At 37.1% G+C, this 22,537-nt stretch overlaps 3 protein-coding genes across 4 annotated transcripts in view; 2 read left to right on the top strand and 1 right to left on the bottom strand.

Annotated features, from left to right (window-relative positions):
* LOC134745610 (E3 ubiquitin-protein ligase RNF144A) overlaps nucleotides 1-12,235 on the top strand; it is a 207,557-nt gene extending 195,322 nt beyond the window's left edge. For both annotated transcript variants that reach the window (XM_063679700.1, XM_063679701.1), the window contains 3 exons: nucleotides 6,617-6,706; nucleotides 7,297-7,391; nucleotides 7,877-12,235. In XM_063679700.1, the coding sequence (XP_063535770.1) occupies nucleotides 6,617-6,706; nucleotides 7,297-7,391; nucleotides 7,877-7,988 (297 nt within the window). In that variant the 3' untranslated portion in view covers nucleotides 7,989-12,235. The remainder of the gene's footprint in view (nucleotides 1-6,616; nucleotides 6,707-7,296; nucleotides 7,392-7,876) is intronic.
* A 1,236-nt stretch (nucleotides 12,236-13,471) lies between these two features.
* On the bottom strand, nucleotides 13,472-15,207 carry LOC134745293 (transmembrane protein 223). The gene is made up of 2 exons (XM_063679286.1): nucleotides 14,742-15,207; nucleotides 13,472-14,213 (listed from the first exon to the last, which is right to left on the bottom strand). Exons 1-2 carry the CDS (start codon nucleotides 15,118-15,120, stop codon nucleotides 13,921-13,923), a joined length of 672 nt encoding a protein of 223 aa, XP_063535356.1. The 5' UTR covers nucleotides 15,121-15,207; the 3' UTR covers nucleotides 13,472-13,920.
* An 821-nt stretch (nucleotides 15,208-16,028) lies between these two features.
* LOC134745653 (DNA topoisomerase 2) overlaps nucleotides 16,029-22,537 on the top strand; it is a 29,206-nt gene continuing 22,697 nt past the window's right edge. Inside the window, exons 1-6 of the mRNA XM_063679775.1 lie at nucleotides 16,029-16,228; nucleotides 17,507-17,747; nucleotides 18,493-20,392; nucleotides 21,362-21,501; nucleotides 21,985-22,187; nucleotides 22,322-22,470. Of these exons, the coding sequence (XP_063535845.1) occupies nucleotides 16,214-16,228; nucleotides 17,507-17,747; nucleotides 18,493-20,392; nucleotides 21,362-21,501; nucleotides 21,985-22,187; nucleotides 22,322-22,470 (2,648 nt within the window). The 5' untranslated portion in view covers nucleotides 16,029-16,213. The remainder of the gene's footprint in view (nucleotides 16,229-17,506; nucleotides 17,748-18,492; nucleotides 20,393-21,361; nucleotides 21,502-21,984; nucleotides 22,188-22,321; nucleotides 22,471-22,537) is intronic.

Raw genomic sequence — 22,537 nt, forward strand, 5'->3', positions numbered from 1 at the left:
TTTACTTAAGTTAAGTTGCAATTAGTATGTCTATCTTTTTGTTTTTAGCAATTAATGCATGTTAGCCATTAAGTATTAATTGTAATGCCAATTAGCACGTAAAGTTTAGCTGTTAGTGCTTATTGAATGAAAAATACATAAATGAAATGAAATGAAATGAAAAAATATCATCTACCTACTAATTAAGTACAATTTCCCTTTAACTTTTAGTCTAAATATTATTGCATAAATAAAGATATAACACCGTTTTAATGGAATGCTCCAGCGGATAAATCAACTCGCCAACTTATCGGCCACCCACAGATTTAATATATACGCTAGATGACGCAAATACCATGATTTGTATTGAAACCAAGCGTGCCGACTTTTTCATACAAAATTTACGCATAATATAATTTTAAAATTACTTATCTGTGATAGGAAATATGTTCTTGCCTTTGGGTGCTCGCAGTTTTTGGGCTAGTGCAGTTAATTATCATGCAACGAAGCATTTTTTAAGTTTTCACGGAGGTCCGGCTGCAACAACCGGCGGCGTGGACTGTAAAGAGCGACGATCAACCTCGACGCTTGGTCGGGGTTCGGACGCGATTTAGATGCATTTGCGTCTTCTATGATATATTTATTTCTGTGAATTGAATGCTTTTCCAAATAGTGATAAATCACTACAGTGCCAGACCCTAATTGCTCTATAGTCTAAAGGTACAAATATAGACACATACAGCAGATATATTTGCATATTTCTTTTTGTAATTTCTCTAAAACGGCTCTAGCGATTTCGATGAAATTTATAATATAGGGGCGTATGAAAAGGACAATTCTATTAAACGGGCAAACTAATTATTTTAATAATGTACCCTACATTATTAAAATAATTAGGTTGCCTGAGTTTTCGCGGTAGCCATTAAATTGTAAAGTAAAATGATTCCATTTAATTTTCAAACCAGAGGCTAACGAGGGTGAAAAATCGATCCATCTAGGTTTTATTGTTGGTAAGATTCGCTTGTGACTGTTTTCAAATAAACAATTCAATATTTATAACATAACATACATTAATTGGTGTGTGAGAAGTCCCCAATCCGCATTGTGCTGACGTGGCCGCCTACGTTGCCACGTGCAGTGGGACGTAAGTATATATATGATCGTGATGATGATACAATAATTTTTTTTTATGATATAGAGTCTAATCTTATTTTACGAATTTTTGAATGAATGCCTGCAAGAAAATAGGAATATGATAGTTGTTTTGCCTGTAGATACTTTTGACGTTACTTTTGAAGCTGTACTATATACAAGCAAGGTAAAGTTATTAGGTCCGAAGTCAAGTGTCTGCGGCTTGACCTCGTTTGACCCCTGCTCTTTAACGGTATCACTCGTAATTACACAACACAATGACCAAAACAAAACGCGTGCCGAGCAAGAGAAAGTGCTTTAAAAAATACTTGAAGTTAAACATTGTGCATTTTCTAAAATTACTCTAACGCGTGTTATAAACATTGTTTCCTGTATAACCTTCATCATCATTAACTTAAGAGTTATTCTCTTGTCGGTGGAGTATCTTCCAGCTTTCCCTATCCCGCGCCAGCTCTTTGACTTTTTGATACGGCACGACCCCTACTTTTTCTTTCACTTGATCTAAAAAGCTGCGTCTGGGTTTTCCTCTACCCCGCTTCCTTCCTATCCGCCCCTCCAGGATAGTTTTAAAGAAGTAGTCGTGTCGTATTAAGTGTCCAATCATTTTCCCGCGTCTATTTGCAATAAATAATAGCTCTTCTTTCACTCATTCTTCTTAGCACCTCCTCATTCGTTATCCTGTCTCTCCAACTAATGCCTTCCATTCGCCTCCAGCACCACATTTCAAATGCTTCCATTCTCTTTCTATCTCTTAGGGTCATTGTCCACGTTTCACTTCCATAAAGGGCTATACTCCAGATGTACACCTTAATCAGTAGCTTCTTGCTTCTGCCTAAAATAGATATGTCATATACTAAAGACTATTTGAAAAACATAAATCAAAAAATGTTTAATAAAATAATTTGATTTGTTCCCTAAGTTAAAAAAAAGCTATTTCACCTAATAGTATGCTATCATTTAATGGTCTTCATTAGCAGTTCCACTGCATCAAATGTCACATTACGAGAGGAAACAGACGAGCTTATTTGAAGAACTCCCTCGATGTCTCTAGTAGCCCATCATCAGATCCAGATTTGACGACAATAGGGCAATTAGACTTAAATAAAAAAATTATGATGATAAATAAGTTTGTTTTCTTAATTTTGTTTGTTCGGTTTGTTAAGGTTTATTATAAATATCTTTGAGTACCTAGGTTTTTTTTACATAATCAGATTTATAATATACCTATACTAGAGATATTAAAATGCTATTGGGAAACAAAAACAGCAGCTGTTAAAATATGAAAAAGGACTTGTTATACTCTAAATAGCCTGTTATATAATCTTAAAGCTTGACAAGGCGGGAAGTCAAAATTAAAGTACAAGACTGGCTGCTAAATATAACTTACAATGAGACTGAAAATCTCCTCGTTATAATAACATACTATAGGCAGAGGCAACTAGCTAATGTATAATTAAAGTGTAAATAAATTTAAATAACTTAAGCAACTATTAATTTATAGCAATTAGTTTAATGTTTTACTATCTTACTGCTGTACACGACCTTCATTTTTGTTTCGACATCGAATTTAGACGAACTTTAGCCCCTAAGGCACAGGTGCTTACCTAGTTTAGGGGTCGAAAGTCTGACCTCTCCATACTGTCATGTTTGTACAAACCCTTGTGTAATTGTTTATTATGTAACGTGCTCCTTATGTACAATAAAAATATTTTATTTTTATTTTTTTATTAAACGAGAATATCATCAGCATGTCGTCAACGAACGACATAATTATTATAATAACAGTTTAGTATAATAACTGTGATTATTTGTATTATAATGATGATGATGTGTGAAATGTCGCAGGCTGAAGCGATCTTAATGTCTGTATAATGATGTATTTATGTTTAAAGATGTCTTTATGTGCAGCTGTAATAAATAAATAATTCTATGGTTTCGTAAGGAACTTATAAGTTACAGGAGAAACATTGGGACAAGATGAATTCCCCTCGTGCTGTTCCCATTACCCTGAGTAAAATAAACTGATTTACAGTAATCTTACAGTAATAAATAAAAAAAACCGGCCAAGTGCGAGTCGGACTCGCGCACCGAGGGTTCCATACTTTTTAGTATTTGTTGTTATAGCGGCAACAGAAATACATCATCTGTGAAAATTTCAACTGTCTAGCTATCACGGTTCATGAGATACAGCCTGATGACAGACAGACGGACAAACGGACAGCGGAGTCTTAGTAATAGGGTCCCGTTTTTACCCTTTGGGTACGGAACCCTAAAAACATTAAGATAATTCCGGATATTTATCAGTACGGTTTTTACTCACTATTATTTTTAGTCGCTTTTGGCGACATGTTTTGGATTCTTTGGGAATCCATCCTCAGGCACGAGTGTCCGCGGCGGTTGTACGTCGTGCACTGCATTATTGTTGTGCATTGAAATATGTCTCACGATAGTTTAAGTGCGATAATTCCGGATACTTCACTGTAGAATAATTCCGAATATTTACTTCACAATATATCGGGTAACTCCGAAGTTTAACAGGACGATATGATTAAGAGTATTTCGCACAACGCTGTACATTTGATTCCATTATGTCAGGCCTTAAACTGTAATTAATGTTGAATACGAAAGAAAAAGGAACGAAGGCATCCAGTGCCTGAGGCTGTAATCGAATCAGCGTGTTCGACATTTGTGGCTAACACCTTAACCCCTTGCCCATCCGAGTTATGGCGTTTCCTTTCAATAAAATAACCTGTTCCTTCCTTTATGTAAGGAGACCCCCCACTGGCGTCACACAATAAGTAATAGTATTATCATACAGAATGGCCACGCACCGCCCCGCCCCGATTCGAATTACCTCGCCCCGCGACCCGCGACAGCAGATTGGCGGCAACTTACTCACACAATGACGCATGCCGCGTGTACAGACGTGCCGTTCATATATAGAAACGCAAGTGATTTTTGATGTACTATAGTGTGTCCGCTAGCGTTTCCCGAGCGTCGGTCTCTAGTCATCTCTATGGCTGCTGCTTGACGCAACGTTGGCGCAACTGCGCAGTGACGCCATTTTCCATAGCGCTGACTAGACCCCAACGCTCAAAAGACGTTAGTGTGGGGTGGCCCTAAAACGTTGTAATATCATGGTTGACATGAATAATGAACATTGACCACCAGCGCACACGCACCTAGGTTGACTAGCTTTACTGTTGGCTTAATATTCATCATTCACCAACAGGCTTCGTCGTAGTTTAAATTTCGCATTCATTATAAAATAACATTAGCGAATATCCGTGTTATACTAGATTCCTAAAATACCGGATTGCCCCAAATAGTCTCGGTCTCGGTTAAACTTGGAGGCCAATTCTGTATTTAAGTAACTATTTGATTTGGTTTTCATATTATTTTGATACTATACCTTGACCGCCAGCACCAATCAATGTTAGCCACGCTGACTTATAAGGAGAAGTGATTTTCTTCTTCCTCGCGGGCCAATTCGAACAATACCTAATCTAGATATCAACATTATCAACTAGATATCCACTAGATATGAAACAGAAACGATAACGAGATATTTAAGAAAGTCATGTCAAATTTGACATTTCCGCGATTCCGAATGTACTCCTGAACGATCTCATTAAGATTTGCTTAAGATATTACTTAGACATCCAATGGATCTCTAATGGATTTCCCAAAACGTCACAGTAATTGTAGCGTCAATTGACAATTGGTTTCTCGAATCGAACTGCAAAAGATGACTAGTTGAAAACTAAACTATAACGTATCTATTAGATCTCGTATTGTTCTCGTAATTAGTAATTATCACGTTGTTCGAATTGACCGGTGGGTCCCTTATTGCTGAAGATCGCGACCATGTATGCTCCGTCTCCACTGTATGCGGTCATAAGCCATATGGGTCACGCACTGCATGTTACCGCCAATCACCCTCTTCACAGCATCAGAGCATCTCGTGGGTGCTGGTGGGTGAATGGGTGGGTGGGGAAAAGTGACCGGACGTCACCATCCTTTTGTTTTCGTATTCTTTTGTGTTTTTATACACAATAGTATTTTACTTTTATATTCATATTATAAATGACCTAGCCTAAGAAGGAAAATAAATAAAGAAAATAATAAAAATTCAGCCTATATATGTCCCACCGCTGGGCACAGGCCTCCTCTCATGCGCAAGAAGGTTAGGGCGATAGTCCCCAAGCTAGCCCAATGCGGATCGGGGACTACACATACACCTTTGAATTTCTTCGCAGATGTATGCAGGTTTCCTTTTTCCTCACGATGATTTCCTTCACCGAAAAGCTAGTGGTAAATATCAAATGATATTTCGTATATAAGTTCCGAAAAACTCAAAAAAGCTTATAAAAAAAATCAAAAACATGATATCCGCGATCCCGGGCACGCACAGCCATCTCGCTCACGCTTACTCAGTGAGAGTGAGAGATGAACCTAAACCCACGGGGCCTTAAAACCATATCAAATTGTCGAAACAGAATCGTCCGGTGACTCGTCCGCGACCGCTGCATTGATTGTGTTAACATATTGATCGGCGTTTATTTTTAAATCCGTGCTGCAAAACACGACGCAACCTGTTCTGAGTGCGCAGAATTTAAATTTAAATCGCTATTTTGATGGCATGCTGATGAATCTTATTAGTTCAAAATTTTAGCGACACACACTGGTTTTAGATTTGAGATAGTGTAGGCGACATAACCCGAACCATATCATATGCAGTACAGCAGGATTGGTTACTTCTTCTCCAAACCCTTATACTGTTAGAGAGCTAAAAGATGACCTAAAATGTATTTGTTTTGTCTGTCTGCTAAACAGTAATACACGCCATAAACGGGTAGATTCTGTAAATAAGAAAGTAAGGCAGAAATAATTGACTTCTTTGTGTTTCCCGCGAAGAAATCAGAAACATTAACATTCCTTAATCCTTATAACATTCCTTAGACTGAAACAGATGGAGAAAGATCGTAAGAGAGAAAGTGATACAAAATGGAGGTCACGACCCTCAATATTGAGGAATACGACGCAAGGAGGAGGAACAATCCCTACAACAATAACAGTCTAGTTGTAGTCTAAAAAGAGTGGTTGACTGAGGAACAGGTCACATAGGTTTAACATGATAAGGCACAAAAACTCGTTTGCCTGCTGACATTAATCTGCTGTCTGGTACCCATGGCGGCTAAAGAATTATATTTACAGTACATATGGTGCTACTTTCTCGCACTAGTGCGTAAAAGAGCACTTTTCGTGCATATGTCGAAAGTTTAAAGGGCCATATGTACTGTAAAACGTTGTACGATACACGTGCGAATAGGTAATTCGCAACTCGTGTCGATTTAAAACACTCCCTGCGGTCGTGTTTTAATTTATCGCCACTCGTTTCGGATTTCCTCTTTTCCGCACTTGTATCGTAAATAACTATTTATACGTAAGAACATTTTTATACGCAATGTTTGTTTCTTTTCAGGATGACTTCCTGCTCCGCCACTACGACAAAGGGCCCTGTAAGAACAAGTTGGGACACTCGCGCGCCTCCGTTCTGTGGCATAGAGCACAGGTAGGTAAACAACCAACCTGCTTTCCACTGGGATTTTTTCTTTGAGGTGGAGACATCTGGATTAACCTACAGAAGTGCAAGATAAGGAAGAATTTTCTGTAATTTTCAAAAGATTGAGGAAGTTTCCATTTGAAGAACCCTCCTCCAATTGAGGGGGGATTTAAATCTTCTCGGGGCAGAGGTGTAGGGTTAGAGCCGGCGTAGCTTTATTTGACGTTCATAAGCGCATTTTAATATGCCTACTTGAATAATAAACTTTATATTTGGAAATACAAAATTTCGTTGCCATAAAAATTATGAGATTTTTCTGTTGATCAAGTTATGGTTTCACCAGAAGGTCGCCTTAGACCTAACTAAATAGTACTGAAGTTAGTAGGGTAAAATGAGGAGGTATTACCAAATTATATGCCTAAAACCCTCGTTTTTTTTTTCATAACATATTAGTCTAACGTGGTACAACAGTTCTTAAACAGACTGTGTTAATATTATGCCCTGGCTGACGACACAGAATAAGAACAATAAATAGTTGATCCACTCATAAATGGAGTTAGAAATATATTTGGTATTAATAGGTGGCTGTATAATTCCAGGTGGTGGGCATATTCGCCGGGTTTGGCTTGCTCCTGCTGGTCGCCAGCCCGCTGCTGCTGCTGGCCGCGCCCTGCATCGTCTGCTGCAAGTGCAGGTGAGGACTTTACCAGAACATTCCAGAAGTTACCACTTCCAAAATCTTCTTGCTAGTTTGTTCATAAATTTCATAACCCGTGGAAATATGCAAAATTAAATGCTTTTCATGCGGTCTGGTTGTGTGACAATTTAGAAGTTCGATAGAGATTACTTTTTAATCGGCTTTTTTATTGCGTCGATCGATCAGCAGATCCGAGAATGGGAAATTAAAAAATCCAAGTTATAGAAAAAGCAACATTGTGTTCCGTATCGGAGTTCACAATCTGCCATTTGTTTAATATACTTACCTATTTTACATTCATGAAACGCTAGACATAAAAAATGAAAAAAAGAAGTATTTTTAGACCTTCCCTTCTTTTACTTGAGCACTCATGCAACTAAATGGATCTTTTCCTCGACTATTAAGTTCTTTCCTGATTTGGTTATCCTCGCTTTTATCTCTTAATTTTGTTCAAGATTCTCACCAGCTTCATGTCATTTCAGATTATGCAACCCCAGCACGAAAAATCTCGAAGAGGTCGACGAAATCGAGAGCATAAGTCCCGGACGCGAAGACGAAGACGAAATAACACGCGCCAGGTACCTCTCCGACTGACGCAAGAGGCGCTCCAAGGAGGGCTCCGGGCGGTGGTAGGCAGTGGCCGTGTGGACTTTGTGAGGTGAGCTGTGATTGGATCCGTAGAAGAGGTGAAAAGTGATTGGCTAAACGTATCCTGGAAGTTGGAGAACAATTTTGACTACTGTTAATCGCCGATGGGTTTTTCTTTTTCGTCTAGTGCAGGAAGAAACGATGTGGACTGAAGATTTGGTTGGGCTTTAGTGTAAATAGGTTTGAGCCAACACTTATAGGAATCTGGCCCAACGGTAAAGAAGATTGACCATCGATCCTAAAAAAGGACACTTCAACCATTTTGTAGGTATTGTGGTTGAATCTTTATGCACATAATTTTTGAGGACAACCATTGAGTGTTGACAAATGTGATGATACTGATGATGTAAAGGGGCTGAATGAGTCAAGATTTCATAAAAGGACGTTGATTATTTTTCACGAACAATCTTGTTCGAACATTCAGCCATTGACATTGGTGTAGAGATTTTCGCCAAGCGAATTCCGGCGATAATGTATACTGATCACTATTGTACAGATACTTACTAGGATTCTGGCCAAGGTTTTGTATGTGACATTGACTTTTGATTGCAGCAGATTTACTCAGAAAACGAAATTGGAGGCATTATAAGCCGTCTATTAAAATCTATTTAAAAACAGCTTAAGATATTTGCTTCGAATTTCGGTTTAGGAGTTGCTCAGGGATTAAGTATTTGTAAAGAGATTTGTTCAGATCAGGCCACTATTGTATTTAATGATGCTTTCTACATCGCTGTTTTTGTAATTACTGTCTATGGATGATGTAATCATGACCGTAAATAAAAATTGTCCGTTCAAGGTCGTTTTTTCAATTGAAAGTTGTATAATTTGTATGACTTCTTTACTTGGCTTGTAACAACTAAAGCCATATTTTGATCTCTGATTGTTATTTGGACTTTTCGCAGATTACCTACAACATTTTGTGGCAGTAAAGATTTATAGGTTATATAAGTGTACTGCCTATATGTACTTTAAAACAGCTCGCATATTGATTTGAAGCTTGTTATATTTGTTTCGGGTTGGAATGGGGTAAAAGAGACTGATATCGACGGATGTGTATTCGAGTGCCAATGTTTACTTTCCGTTTTCCACTAATGCCAATTATTTACGCTTCTCGCCAACTTTTAGTCTTTTCGGCTGCGTCAATTATATTGCCACATTTATCATTAATTGAAATCGTTTATGGAGACTTCTTATACTGACAATGTAATGGATGTAGCGGTGAAGAGAATTTTATATATGGCGATAACAATTCTTAAATCGCGTAATAAATTTGCGTCTAAATTCTAAAATCCAAATTGAAAAAATGGTACAATTCTCTCAGAAATCGTATAAAACATGCACCCGTTTTTTTACTTTTGAATAGTCAGCAGCTGAAGTTGCCAATCGGGCGAAGTGTTCATACTGAACTGAACATAAGTAGGTAACATAAGAGAATCAAAGCGTGTGTTGTTAATTATGAGCATCTCACCCATTTGGCTACTTCTTCTGATGTATTATTAATAAAATGTCTTCGACAACGAATCTTTGAAAGATTTTGGAGCTTTCTCGAACGATTTAGAATAAATATTATGGGCTTGTACCATAATTTTTCGCAACAAGTAATGTCATACCATTAAGCTGCCTTTCATCGCTAAAGAAGGGCATGCTCTAATATAATGTAATTTAGACATGGATGTTTAGTGGAACTTAAAAAATTAACCAGGTGATGATGGATATTAATATGTATATTTTTTATAAAATATAGTATGCAAAGCGTACTTGCGTATTGTTTGATTGATAACACGTTTTTGAAAGATACTTAGGCTTGTTACTTCAAATCTAACTTCGATAGTATATAAAATTGAGTAGGGAACTTACGAAATATCAGTCTTATACATTACCTAACCTAGACTTATATTGACCGGGATAGACCATGATTACCTTTTGTATTATTTGTGAGGTCCCGGTCAATATAAGTCTAGTGAAACTAACCGTGAATCATTCAAAACTCTAATTACCTAACCTGCCTCAGTACACATCTCATATGATTAGACTGATATTTCATATAAAAGGCCCCTGTCGTAAAAGTGTTAATACATCACTTTCATTGCTAAGTTGACTAAATTGTAAAAAAAAATTGGGTACTTAGCAAAGAAAGTGTCAGCTATTTATCCCAATATTTCTTAAATCAAAGCCGTCTAGATTTCTAGATAAATAAAAAATGTTGACAAAGCATAAAAATAAAAACATTTTTGACAAATGATATATTATCGTCCATTTTATTAATAGCTACTTACCTATGTATTCTTGCATCACAACACTTTCGTATTTCCTCAAATTCTTTTTAAGAAAATGAAAGAAAGTAGGTACCTACAGTGAAATATAAAAATACATTAGTGTTAATAAAGTGGACAATCGTCCTTTTGAAGGTCTATGATTGTCGCGTTATTGCGCGATAATGCGTTCGTCTCTTAGTGACAACTTTGTTTTTTTTATCATTCGGTAAAGCGACAATTTTACGCCTAACCTTTCTCTTACATCGTTAATGAAATTATTAGATTTCTTCTCAATTTAGATTCGTAGTAAAAGGTCCAAAGTATTAGTAAAAGATAGAGTAACTGCAATGCAGTGTGAAACAGTGCATATGTCAGGAATATTTTTTTAATCACCTGTGATCCATGGAAGGCAGTTAGTATATAAATAGTTGGACTTAGACATCCTTGTGGCATGAGTTTTTGAGATGAAAAAAAGAACACTTACTACCTAATAAGTCCTTAGCAACTAGAAAATAACTGTTGAATGAAAACTATCTTACGTAAAGAAGTTTATTATGGCCATTAAGCTGAAAGTACACACGATAATGGTACCTATTTCATAAGTGACAAGTGCGATTATAATCTACTAAGAAACTACAACAGCTATATAATTGTCACGTATAAAATAGGGCCCTTATTGTGAACTAAATTTTCCCCATAAAAGCATGCCATAAGGATACCCGCAGTCTACATATACGTAATACGCACTGCTTTCATGTCCTGCACACAGAGCCTTAACTCTTAACTTAGATATGTACTTTATTTATTAATGTAAATAAGGTTTAATTAATGTACTTAAATAGTCGAGGATCGGTGACGTTTTGGAAATAAAAGTTGCACGCAGACGCTGTTTGATGTAATAGTGTATATTGTATTGATGTTTTAGAATTACACAGTATAAATATTACAAGTATATTAATTGTAAATAAAAGTGGGAATGTCTGCTGGCGGTACTTTTATGCAAGAACTTTCCGATTGAGATAAAGTAAGACAATATATGCTTAACTGTAAAATCTCGATAACTTTTGTTTTTACAAGGAAACTGACGAGAACCATGAACCATAGTTAAACTTGATCTTTTGTAAGTATAAAAAGCTACTCGCTTATATTTCCAACTAAACCTTTTGAATAAATCAGTCAAAATATATAGTCTTCTATTTCAATACCTACATTTATTGATAATGCTTGTTAAAGTACTGATCTGATAGTGTCATTTAAATCTGACGTGTTAGTTCTTACTCAGTGGATGCGTGCAACAACTGCTTTTGATCAAAACATATCAATATTATGCATTTTTGTGCTGTTACTTGGTCTAAGTTTTAATTAGTTACACAAATAATACCTTATATTACATCTAAACTGTGGTGATTCATACTGATATCAAAAATAAAATGTTAAACTCACGTATTAAAGTTACAATTGCGCGACATGTTTCGAATACATTGGACATCATAATCATCAGGTTTCCAGTGTTTTTATCTACGGCGCTCACTGAATTTAACTGTGACTTCAATATGTGAGTAACCATTTTATTCTCATTTTATAAATAAAGTTTTAGTTAACCAAAAGGTAGTCATCGGTCCCTAAGTAGCTTGTCGTAGCAGGCTAGTTAAAGCATTTGTAGACTTAAACTGGACATGTCTGTAGGTGGCTAGGCTAAGTTATTGTACTGTACGTTAGGCTAAGTTGACTGTAAAAACACTTTCGTCTATGGTATTCACGTAAAGACTTTTTTTCATTAAGTTTAATATTTTATTGTGTTAAGACACGTTGTATATAGAAAGAAGTCTATTTTTTGTTAACGATCTATTTCTTCTTGTTTATTTTGTGTTGAGACACTTTCCGTTACTATAATTGTAAACGATTTAATAAAGATTTTTTTTCTGACAAATCTCAAAATGGTATTTTTATTATTCCCTTCAAGGTGCAGTAGGTTCAGAAAAGTTTTTAAAAAGTCGTAGCCTAGACTCTAGGGGCTTCATTCAGCACTAGATCACAGAATAAGTAATAGTATTATCATACAGAGCGGCCACGCCCCGCCCCGCCCCGACTCGAATTACCTCGCCCCGCGACAGCAGATTGACGGCCGTTTGCCGGCCGCTCAGTACAGTTTTTACTTACTCACTATGACGTATGCCGCGTGTACAGACGTGCCGTTCACACATAGAAACGCAAGTGATTTTTGATGTATAGCGTGTCCGCCCTGCTACTAGATTAGCAATCTTGATGATTTTCTCTAAATCCAAAAGATTGCTAATTAAATTTTTGCCAACCGTGTTGTTATCTAAAGAAGCGGTACGATTTTTCAAAACTCCGCTCTGAATCTACGGCACCTTATCGCTGAAATAAAGGTTAAGTCTTTAGGTAAATAAAAAATAATCCTTTGAGATTATTTATATAAAAAAATACTTTTCATATGGCTTCATTGAAAACTTTGCCAAGCGGACCCCAGGCTCCCACGTGCTGTGGCAAAAAGCCGGGACATCGCGAGAAAGATGATAATAAATATTATAGGGACATTCTTACACAAATTGAAGTCCCACGGTAAGCTCAATAAGGCTTGTGTTGTGGGTATTCAGACGACGATATATATAATATACAAATACTTAACTACATAGAAAACACGCACAAATAAATGCCCTTACCGGGATTCGAACCCAGGACCATCGGCTTCATAGGCAGGGTCACTACCCATTAGGCCAGACCGGTCGTCAAACATTAAATTATAATAATGATTACTTCTTTGACCAATATGCCATTGCTATGCTAAGTGCTAACACTACTTGCATATTGCAAAAAAGGTGTTGGTAGTCAGAATGAGTACAAAACTACATTTGTAACAATAACAAAGTATTTATTTACAAGAGGAAAATAAATCTACATTTTACTGAAACTAAATGCAGTCAAAAACAGGATAAATGTCATCACTACTACAGCATTTAACTTTTTCTATGATAATTTTATGAAATATATGATAATTTTCAACCCCATTTTTTTTTAATAATGTAAAAAAGGTTATTTACACCCTGCTTAAATCAATGATAATGTAGGTAAGTACATTATCATTATGTGTTATGCTTATGTAATATTGTCTTCGGTTACCGCGATAGTTACTCATGAAATAAAACTATGAAAACGGATTATATCGCGTATATTGATTTTATAATACATCCCGACGTTTCGAACCCTTTACAGCATTCGTGGTCAACGGGTGACTGAGGAAAAATTACGAAGTGCAAAAATACCCACATACTAAAAATAATGAACAATCATAGACTATAAACTTTAAGCTATGCTATGGCTTTGTTATGCTTATGCTTATGCTTAAATGTACCGTTTTCAATCAAAGGGTACCACATTGTCGCTTGCCATAAGGACGCTCTGACAGGTTATTTGTATAAAGATACAATCCAATTTCTTCCTTATGGTAAGCGACATTGTGGTACCTTTTGATTGAAAACGTCACAAATAATCTATTTTACATTTTTCTTGACTTACTTTGTGGGTTTTCGTTTATACAAGTGATCTTTGAAATCTACATGAGTGATTCATAAGTCCATAAAAAAACACATGTGGTACCAAAATTACCATTTCCTAGCCAATCCAGCTGTAGCATCAAACAAGATTGGGTTCTTGAACTCTCCTTTCATATCCAGCATGTAATGCATCCAAGTGTTTTTCACCTTCATTGGTAGTTGAACCCTAGCGTTCTTTCTAGCTTCCTTGCAACAGACGTTTTCAATGGGTACTTTCATGATGCGGTTGGTCCCGAATGGAGCGTAGGTTACAAAGGATAGATGTTTGCCTCCCTTGTGAAGGACGAGGTAACGGACAGACTTTAGGGTGTACATCCATATCATTGCTAGAGAGCCTGTGCCTATAAAAGAAAGGTAAGTATGAATAATATATCAAAAACACATTGTTACATGGAAATAAAAGCCAAGGTCTTGATGGCAAGTAAAAACTGTGCTCTTTGGATGCTTGCAATTGTGTCACAAGTACTGTCCGCGCGCCAATTCCGTGCATTCGGAGGTCGAGGAAGTGGGGGGTGTGCTCCGCGCCCGTACGTACAAAATGACACCACTCGGTCATGACATTCCTAACATTCCTCAGCCGTGCACAGAATTCGCGCGCGTTCAGAGAATTCAAGAATAAATGAATTCTATTCTATATCTCCCTACTAGTTATATAAATACGAAGGTAACCCTGTCCATCTTTTACCTATTCATGCTTATACTGCTGAACCAATTTAGATGAAAGTTGGTATGGAGATAGTTTGAGGTATGGGAAAGACATAGGATAGTTTTTATCATGCAGACGAAGCTAGCAGAATATAAGAAGAGTAATTTAACATACATCGCACTAGACTAGAACAACAAAAGTTGATATCAACTATACCACTCACCAACTAGCACAGCTACGCCACCAAGCGTATTCCTGTACTTATTATCACCAAGATTTATCCTTCTATACCACGGTGTATCGTCTGTTATCTTCGACCGGTCAACAGGTGCATCTTTCAGTGATGTGAACGCGAACGTTCCTAAATACATCCAAAACATGTACTGCACTACTGCGAACACGTTCATGTACTTAAAATATTTCGGGTTCTCATATTTGTACAGAATAACGTCTTTTACAACGTTGGTATTAACTTCATGCACAGATTTTGTTGCAACCGAGCTTAATGGTGCGTTTATCCTGATACAGTCACGACATGGTAATAATTTTCGGTAAGTCGCACTTCTCTTCAGTATAATTGAGGCCAAGGAAATTAATGACATGTTTAATTTCAACTACTTGTTAGTATTTTTTGATAATATTCATTTGTACACATAACCTCAAAACTGTGAAGAAACAAATCTGTCAACTGTCAAGTGTCAAACTGTCAAATTCTGCTTTTTTTTTAAATATTATCGGATTCTTAGTCTTTTATACTCTGGCACAGCGACCTTGTCAGTAGAAACAGGTGACAAAGAGGGCTAACGCGTATGAATTCGCCGCTAGGAGCGCTAGTGTAGATGGTGGTCTTTTCCCTCGGAATAATAACTAAAGCATAGTAGCCGGGCAAAAATGCTTCGCAAATATGTATACCCGTGCTTTACTTCCTTACGAATTAGATAATGTGCCGAAAAGAGATGCATATATGCTTGTTATTTCTCATTTACGTACGGTGTCATAAGTTTGATAATTTGCTAGGGATGTAACTGTGTCGACTTTTTATATCGATAAATTATGCATAAGTTTATGTGCCGTGTAAAAGAATAATCACGAAATTGGCAAATTGGTAATAGTCTGGCTAATGAAAGTTGAACCTGAAAAAACGCGGCAACTTCAAGAAATCTGTAGCAGGCGGCTCGTTGAATACAAGGATTGCATAACTTTTATACTTTTTATAATTTTCATATTCTAAAAGTCATAAAAAGTATAAAAATTATGCAATCCTTGGAATCAAAGAGCCGCCTGATATGAAGATTAATGCATGTACCTAATATAGCTTTTATCTCATTTGCAGTCTACCACTCAGAATCGTCTAACTAATCTAAACTTCGTGATTAAATTGGAGATTGACGCCAATTTCTTTTCTGATCAAATCAGTCGATTTGATTATCCGTCTGGACTGGCCTCGAAACAGCCGGCGTCCTATGACCATAGACAAAAGGCGTCTAGCCGTCTATAGAGTAGAGCAATTTGTTTTTCTTGTCTATGGACATTGTCAGCGCGTCGTCATTTTGTGGTTGTCGTGCTATTGCAAATTATTAGAATTAAAAATGTTAACTTACAAAAGTAATTACTAGTTACTCACGTTTTGTCTTAAGTTTAAGACAATCAACATATCGCGTAGATCGCATACGCTTTATAAGCACCACGCACAAAATGGCTGATATAAAGGTGAGTGCGAAATCTTGGCGGCATTTTGGTCTTTGGTCGGTAACGGTCAAAATTCTATTTTGTTGTTGTGAATTTCCATATGCATACTTTGACTTGATATTGTGTTACTGTTATGGGTATTGTTGGGATGTAATCTGTGTTAAATTCGTATTATTTGCAACCTTTACATATGTACTTTCACGGGACCTCATAATTTTTATGATTGAATATTGCAACAGCTCGTTTTATTGATCAACAGGGCGCTGCAATTATTTAGCTCATGGTAGGCTCATGGTATTCCGTTTACTCAGGTTAAAAAAGGAATATGAATAAGGAGTTGTGGGGTTATAATTATTTTTAGATGCTATTTGGGGGTTGAGGGTAGATCATAATTTCCCTCAATTTTAAGTAACGGATCATATTGACCCTCGGGGATTAAGGTCATGTAGGTGAACAACATAAAAAGAACTTCAATGATTGCATTTTAAATATTTTGTTTATTGGAATTTGTTGAAAAAGCTAGTCTCCCAATTAGCAATTACATTACCTTAATTCCAGTCTTATTAAGGGTAATAAAATTCATATTCTATAGAAAAAATATAGAATTAAATAAAAAAAATGCATCTTTACACATGTAACTTGCTAAACATGTAACATTGTTGTTTAGATTTTGCATACTTACAAATAAAAACATTCCAAGACAAATAGTAATTTTGATTTCAATGAAAATGTGAGAAATATGAAATTGAAGGCCTTTTTTAGGCCTCTGAGTTTGAGACATTGTAAGGATATACACGGTGTTACTTGAGCCACTGAAAACCTGAGACACCCCAAGAGTTTTTTTTTATTTTGAAATATTGAGTATTTATTCTTTAATCCGATAAATATTTAAAAAAAATATGAGTTGTTTAGTTTTGTTAACAATTCTATTCGACTAGTAATTCTACACAAGATGCTTCGTCGTTTTAGTGAATTTAGTGACATCAAACAATTGCTAGTTACCATCGAAAACACTGTTAACAGACCATATGCATACCTTACTGCAACAAGATAAGGTTTACCAATGGCCAGTTAAGGGTGTTGCCATTGACAATTATTGATAATGTTGTATTTCAAACCTGTAGAATGGGCATGTAAAACTAATAAAAAAAAAATAAAAAAATTACCCCCATTTAAACATAGGGCGATCGATTCTCCTATCGATTCTGAACAAACTGTTTTTAGGTTTTCAGTGGGTCATGAAACACCGTGTATATTATAAATGTATCCTTTTCTAATGTTTACCAAAATCCTTTCCAGTCTATGTTCAACAAGATGTCGGCAGCCACAAATGGCACCGGGGATGCCCCGGCGGCAGCGCCCGCTTCCAAAAACCAGAAGGGTTCCATCGAGAAGATTTATCAGAAGAAATCTCAGCTGGAGCATATACTGCTCCGTCCGGATACGTACATCGGGTCTGTTGAACGGGCCCATGAGACCATGTGGGTCTTTGATAAGGAGAAGGAGTGCATGGTTCAGCGAGAGCTGAATTACGTGCCGGGTAAGTTCTAGTTGTCCTTCTTAACCTGTCCGATCCCACGAGCCGAAAACAATTTTTGTCATCTCCCAAGGCCCAAATGGTGAGTGAATGAGTTATTATTTACGCCACATATTTGGGCCCTTGACATCGGACAGGTTAACCCTTACACAATGAAATCAAACAAAATAGGCATTTGAAATGTCATCATTAATGTCAAATCTTAATGAAAATATGATGTACAACTTCCCTCACTTTTTTCTGTTTTAGAATAGAATAGAATAGAAATAATTTATTTGTCAGCACACACAAATAAAAAATTATACAAAACAGAGAAACATAAAATAGAAAAAGTGCCACGAAATGGTCTCACCTCAGCATGTAGTTGGTGCAAAGTTACCTTAGCCAGAATAATAAGTCAACAGTCTTTCAGTTGTGTTTATTTCTGTTTTAATGTTGATAAATAATTATGTTTATGACTACAAAAACCATTGCTCATTGGGTCTTGGGCCTGTGTGCAATGAAAGCTCCTCAATAAAAAAATTGAAATTAGTTTCTACTAATCTTAATGTTACATGGGCAGGTGAAATACATAAACAAAATAGGTAAATCTATTTACCTTCCCTATCCATTGCTATAATGAAATTATGCAAGGTAAATTAGACCCACTATTTAGTTTGTCAAAAACCATTGCACTCTAATTGAGTCTTGGGCTCATGTGCAATAAAAGCTTATCAGTAATAAAATTGGTTAAAAACTTGATTTGCAGGTTTGTACAAGATATACGATGAAATCCTCGTGAACGCGGCTGACAACAAGCAAAGAGATCCCAAAATGGATGTATTAAGAATTGAGATCAACCAGGAAACCAACACTATCTCAGTGTACAACAACGGATGCGGCATCCCTGTCGTCATGCATAAGGAAGAGAAGATGTACGTGCCCACCATGATCTTCGGGCACCTCCTCACTTCCTCCAACTACAATGACGAGGAAGAAAAAGTTACAGGAGGCAGAAACGGTTATGGTGCAAAACTTTGCAACATCTTTTCCACAAAATTTACAGTCGAAACTGCTTCTAAACAGTACAAAAAGCATTTTAAGCAGACCTGGGGATCGAACATGACGAAGGCCTCTGAGCCTAAAATTAAAGAGGCGGGACGAGACGATGATTTTACTAAAGTGACTTTTAGCCCTGATTTGGCTAAATTTAAAATGGAGAAGTTAGAAGATGACATTGTTGCGCTCATGTCGCGCCGAGCTTACGACGTCGCTGCCTCGACCACTGGTGTTAAGGTGTATTTGAATGGTGAAAGATTGAAAGTCAATAAATTTAAGGATTATATAGACTTATATATCAAAGGTAAAGAAGATGAGAACGGACAGCCGTTGAAGGTTGTTTATGAGAAAGTCAATGACCGCTGGGAGGTCGCTTTGACTCTATCCGACAGAGGCTTCCAACAAGTCTCCTTCGTAAACTCTATAGCCACCACTAAAGGTGGAAAACACGTAGACTCAGTAGCTGATAATATTGTTAAGCATGTAATTGAAGTATTAAAGAAGAAAAACAAAGGTGGCGTTAATATTAAGCCTTTTCAGGTTAAGAATCATATGTGGCTGTTCATTAATTGTTTAATTGTGAACCCAACCTTTGACTCGCAGACGAAAGAAAACATGACTCTTCAAGCTAAGAGCTTTGGGTCGAAATGCACGTTCACAGATAAGTTTATAACGGCGGTAAGCAAGAGTGGGCTGGTTGAGTCTGTCCTCACTTGGGCCAAATTTAAGGCTCAAGCTGAACTTGTCAAGACTTCCGGTAAAAAACAGAGCAAGCTTAAAGGTATCCCAAAGTTAGAAGACGCAAACGACGCTGGTACGAAAAATGCACATCTCTGCACTTTGATTCTCACTGAGGGAGACTCGGCCAAGACTTTAGCCGTGTCGGGGCTCAGCGTAGTGGGCCGGGACCATTACGGAGTCTTTCCCTTGAAGGGTAAACCTTTAAACGTGAGGGACGCGTCACACAAGCAGGTACTTGAAAACGTTGAGATCAACAACTTGATTAAGATCCTCGGTCTCCAATACAAGAAGAAATATAACACTATGGATGACTTGAAAAGTTTGCGTTACGGTAAATGCATGATTATGGCCGATCAGGATCAGGACGGTTCTCACATCAAAGGTCTCATCATAAACTTTATACATCACAACTGGCCTGAATTGCTTAAGCTACCTTTCTTAGAGGAATTCATCACGCCTATCGTGAAAGCTACTAAAAAAGATAAAGAGATATCTTTTTACTCTCTCCCAGAATTTGAGGAATGGAAGAGAGACACTGAAAATCATCACACGTACAATATAAAGTACTACAAAGGTTTGGGTACCTCCACATCTAAGGAGGCTAAAGAATATTTCCAGAATATGGAACGGCATAGGATTAAGTTCAAGTATGGCGGGCCTACGGACGACCACCATATTGAGTTGGCGTTTTCGAAGAAGGGTGCTGACCAGAGGAAAGAGTGGTTGACGAATCACATGGATGAAGTGAAACGCAGGAAGGAGATTGGGCTGCCGGAGAGATATTTGTACACTAAGGAGACTAAAGCTGTCTCATACTCGGATTTCGTTAATTTGGAGCTGGTTCTCTTCTCTAACGGTGACAATGTCAGGTAAGAACATTCCATTTTATTTCATTGATAGTCTTGTCAATTTTTGCCTTAGGTATCATATAAATGCTAATTTGTGAGGAATGCAAAAACCTTTGTGAGGCAATGGATGACCGTCCGTCCTCAGTTAGTTATTAATATTTCTTTGTATATTGTTTTATTTTGTGTATATACCTCGTTTCTTTGAATTTGTGTAAAAAATAAAAATAAAATTGTCATACCTAGTCCCAGATTGTATACTGTACCTTGTTTGTATGTATTACTTTCTGTCCTAAATTTCGCAGTGCATTAGTACCTACTGTAATGCTGTGTAATTTTTTTAATAAATAAATAAATAAAATCATTTTTGTATCTTTAATAACTAAGGAAATTGTTCCTTACCTTAAGCTTAGCTTAATTGTTGCTTAAGTGCCCTAATTGTAGGGCACTTATAGTTAATCATAATTAGACGTTAAATAAAAATTCATGGCTCTGTAATATTTCTAAAACTAATTACTTTAGCTCTTGAAAACTTCGCTGATTTGTAGTAAAAAAAAATCTAACATTTTTGACGTTTATACTTCTAGTTTTTTAATCATTTAATTTTGTAGACTATCCTCTAAGCACATCAAGATTATTTACGTTGTTATTAAGTTTGTGTGACAAGTTAAATGGCAGTTCTTTTGGCTAATTATTTATATTTTATTAAAATGGCATTCGGTCGGACAAATAATAAATAAATAAATAAATATTATAGGGACATTCTTACACAAATTGGCTAAGTCCCACGGTAAGCTCAAGAAGGCTTGTGTTGTGGGTACTCAGACAACGATATATATAATACCTATACAGATACTTAAATACATAGAAAACATCCATGACTCGGAACAAATATCTGTGTTCATCACACAAATAAATGCCCTTACCTTAGGGACAACGAAGCCGTCATTTAGTAGGGTTTTGAAACAAGGATTATTAAATTGTTTTTGCTAGGTCTATCCCGTCAATGGTGGACGGGCTGAAGCCCGGCCAACGTAAAGTGATCTTCACGTGCATCAAACGTAACGACAAGCGAGAGGTCAAGGTGGCGCAGCTGGCTGGTTCCGTTGCTGAGCATTCCGCTTACCATCACGGTGCGTATACTACATTCACTTACTTTTTAACCCTTTTCATAACGCGACTCCCACCGGCTGTAAAATCATAAAAGCCCTTAGTTCAATTTTTAACTGCTTTTCTACAGTGTTTGGAAATAAATTGATTCAAGTTAAATTTCAAAGACGATTCCATAAGATGAAGGGAGCACGCTCAAACGCTTTTTAAATGGGAAAGCTTATTAACCGTAATAATGTAATAAAACTTGTGTGATTTGCCGCATTACATAGCAAATAGTATTAAATAAGAACATATTAGGCGTTTTGCTGTAGTTGTTATACTGTCTACAAGACTCAAGTAAATTATCCAAGTGCATAAACCGAGAAAAGTTAGAAATAAGAGATCTAATGGCGCGGAATCGATGCAAGCCACGGATAGTTTTCTTCTCTTCTAGAATATTTGCCTGGCACTATCACAAAGCTGGGAAATTCTGTATAATAATATCTTAAAACTTAATCGAACAGGTGAGCAGTCCCTCTCGATGACAATCGTCAACTTGGCCCAGAACTACGTGGGCTCCAACAACATCAACCTGCTGGAGCCCCGAGGCCAGTTTGGTACCAGGCTCAGCGGAGGCAAGGACTCCGCTAGTCCCAGATACATCTTCACGCTTATGTCGCCGCTGGCCAGGCTCATATTCCATCCTCATGATGACCCGCTGCTAGTGGTGAGTCTACTCATTCACTATCTATAAGCTTGTGGATTTAGAAGCAAAGACTAGTAGTCTCAGGATACATCTTCACGCTTATGTCGCTGCTGGCCAGGCTCATATTCCATCCTAATAATTGATCTCCCCCGCAGCACGAGTTCGAAGACAACCAGAAGATCGAGCCGATGTACTACATCCCCATCCTGCCCATGCTGCTGGTGAACGGCGCCGAGGGCATCGGCACGGGCTGGTCCACCAAGATCCCGCAGTACAACCCCAGGGACATCGTCGAGAACATACGGTAAAATCTATCTATATATAATACATATTATTACTATTTATAATACTTTTGTGCGTTGCCTGTGAAG

The sequence above is a fragment of the Cydia strobilella genome, chromosome 11 (assembly GCF_947568885.1).
Source record: "Cydia strobilella chromosome 11, ilCydStro3.1, whole genome shotgun sequence".
Taxonomy (NCBI): Eukaryota; Metazoa; Arthropoda; class Insecta; order Lepidoptera; family Tortricidae; genus Cydia; species Cydia strobilella.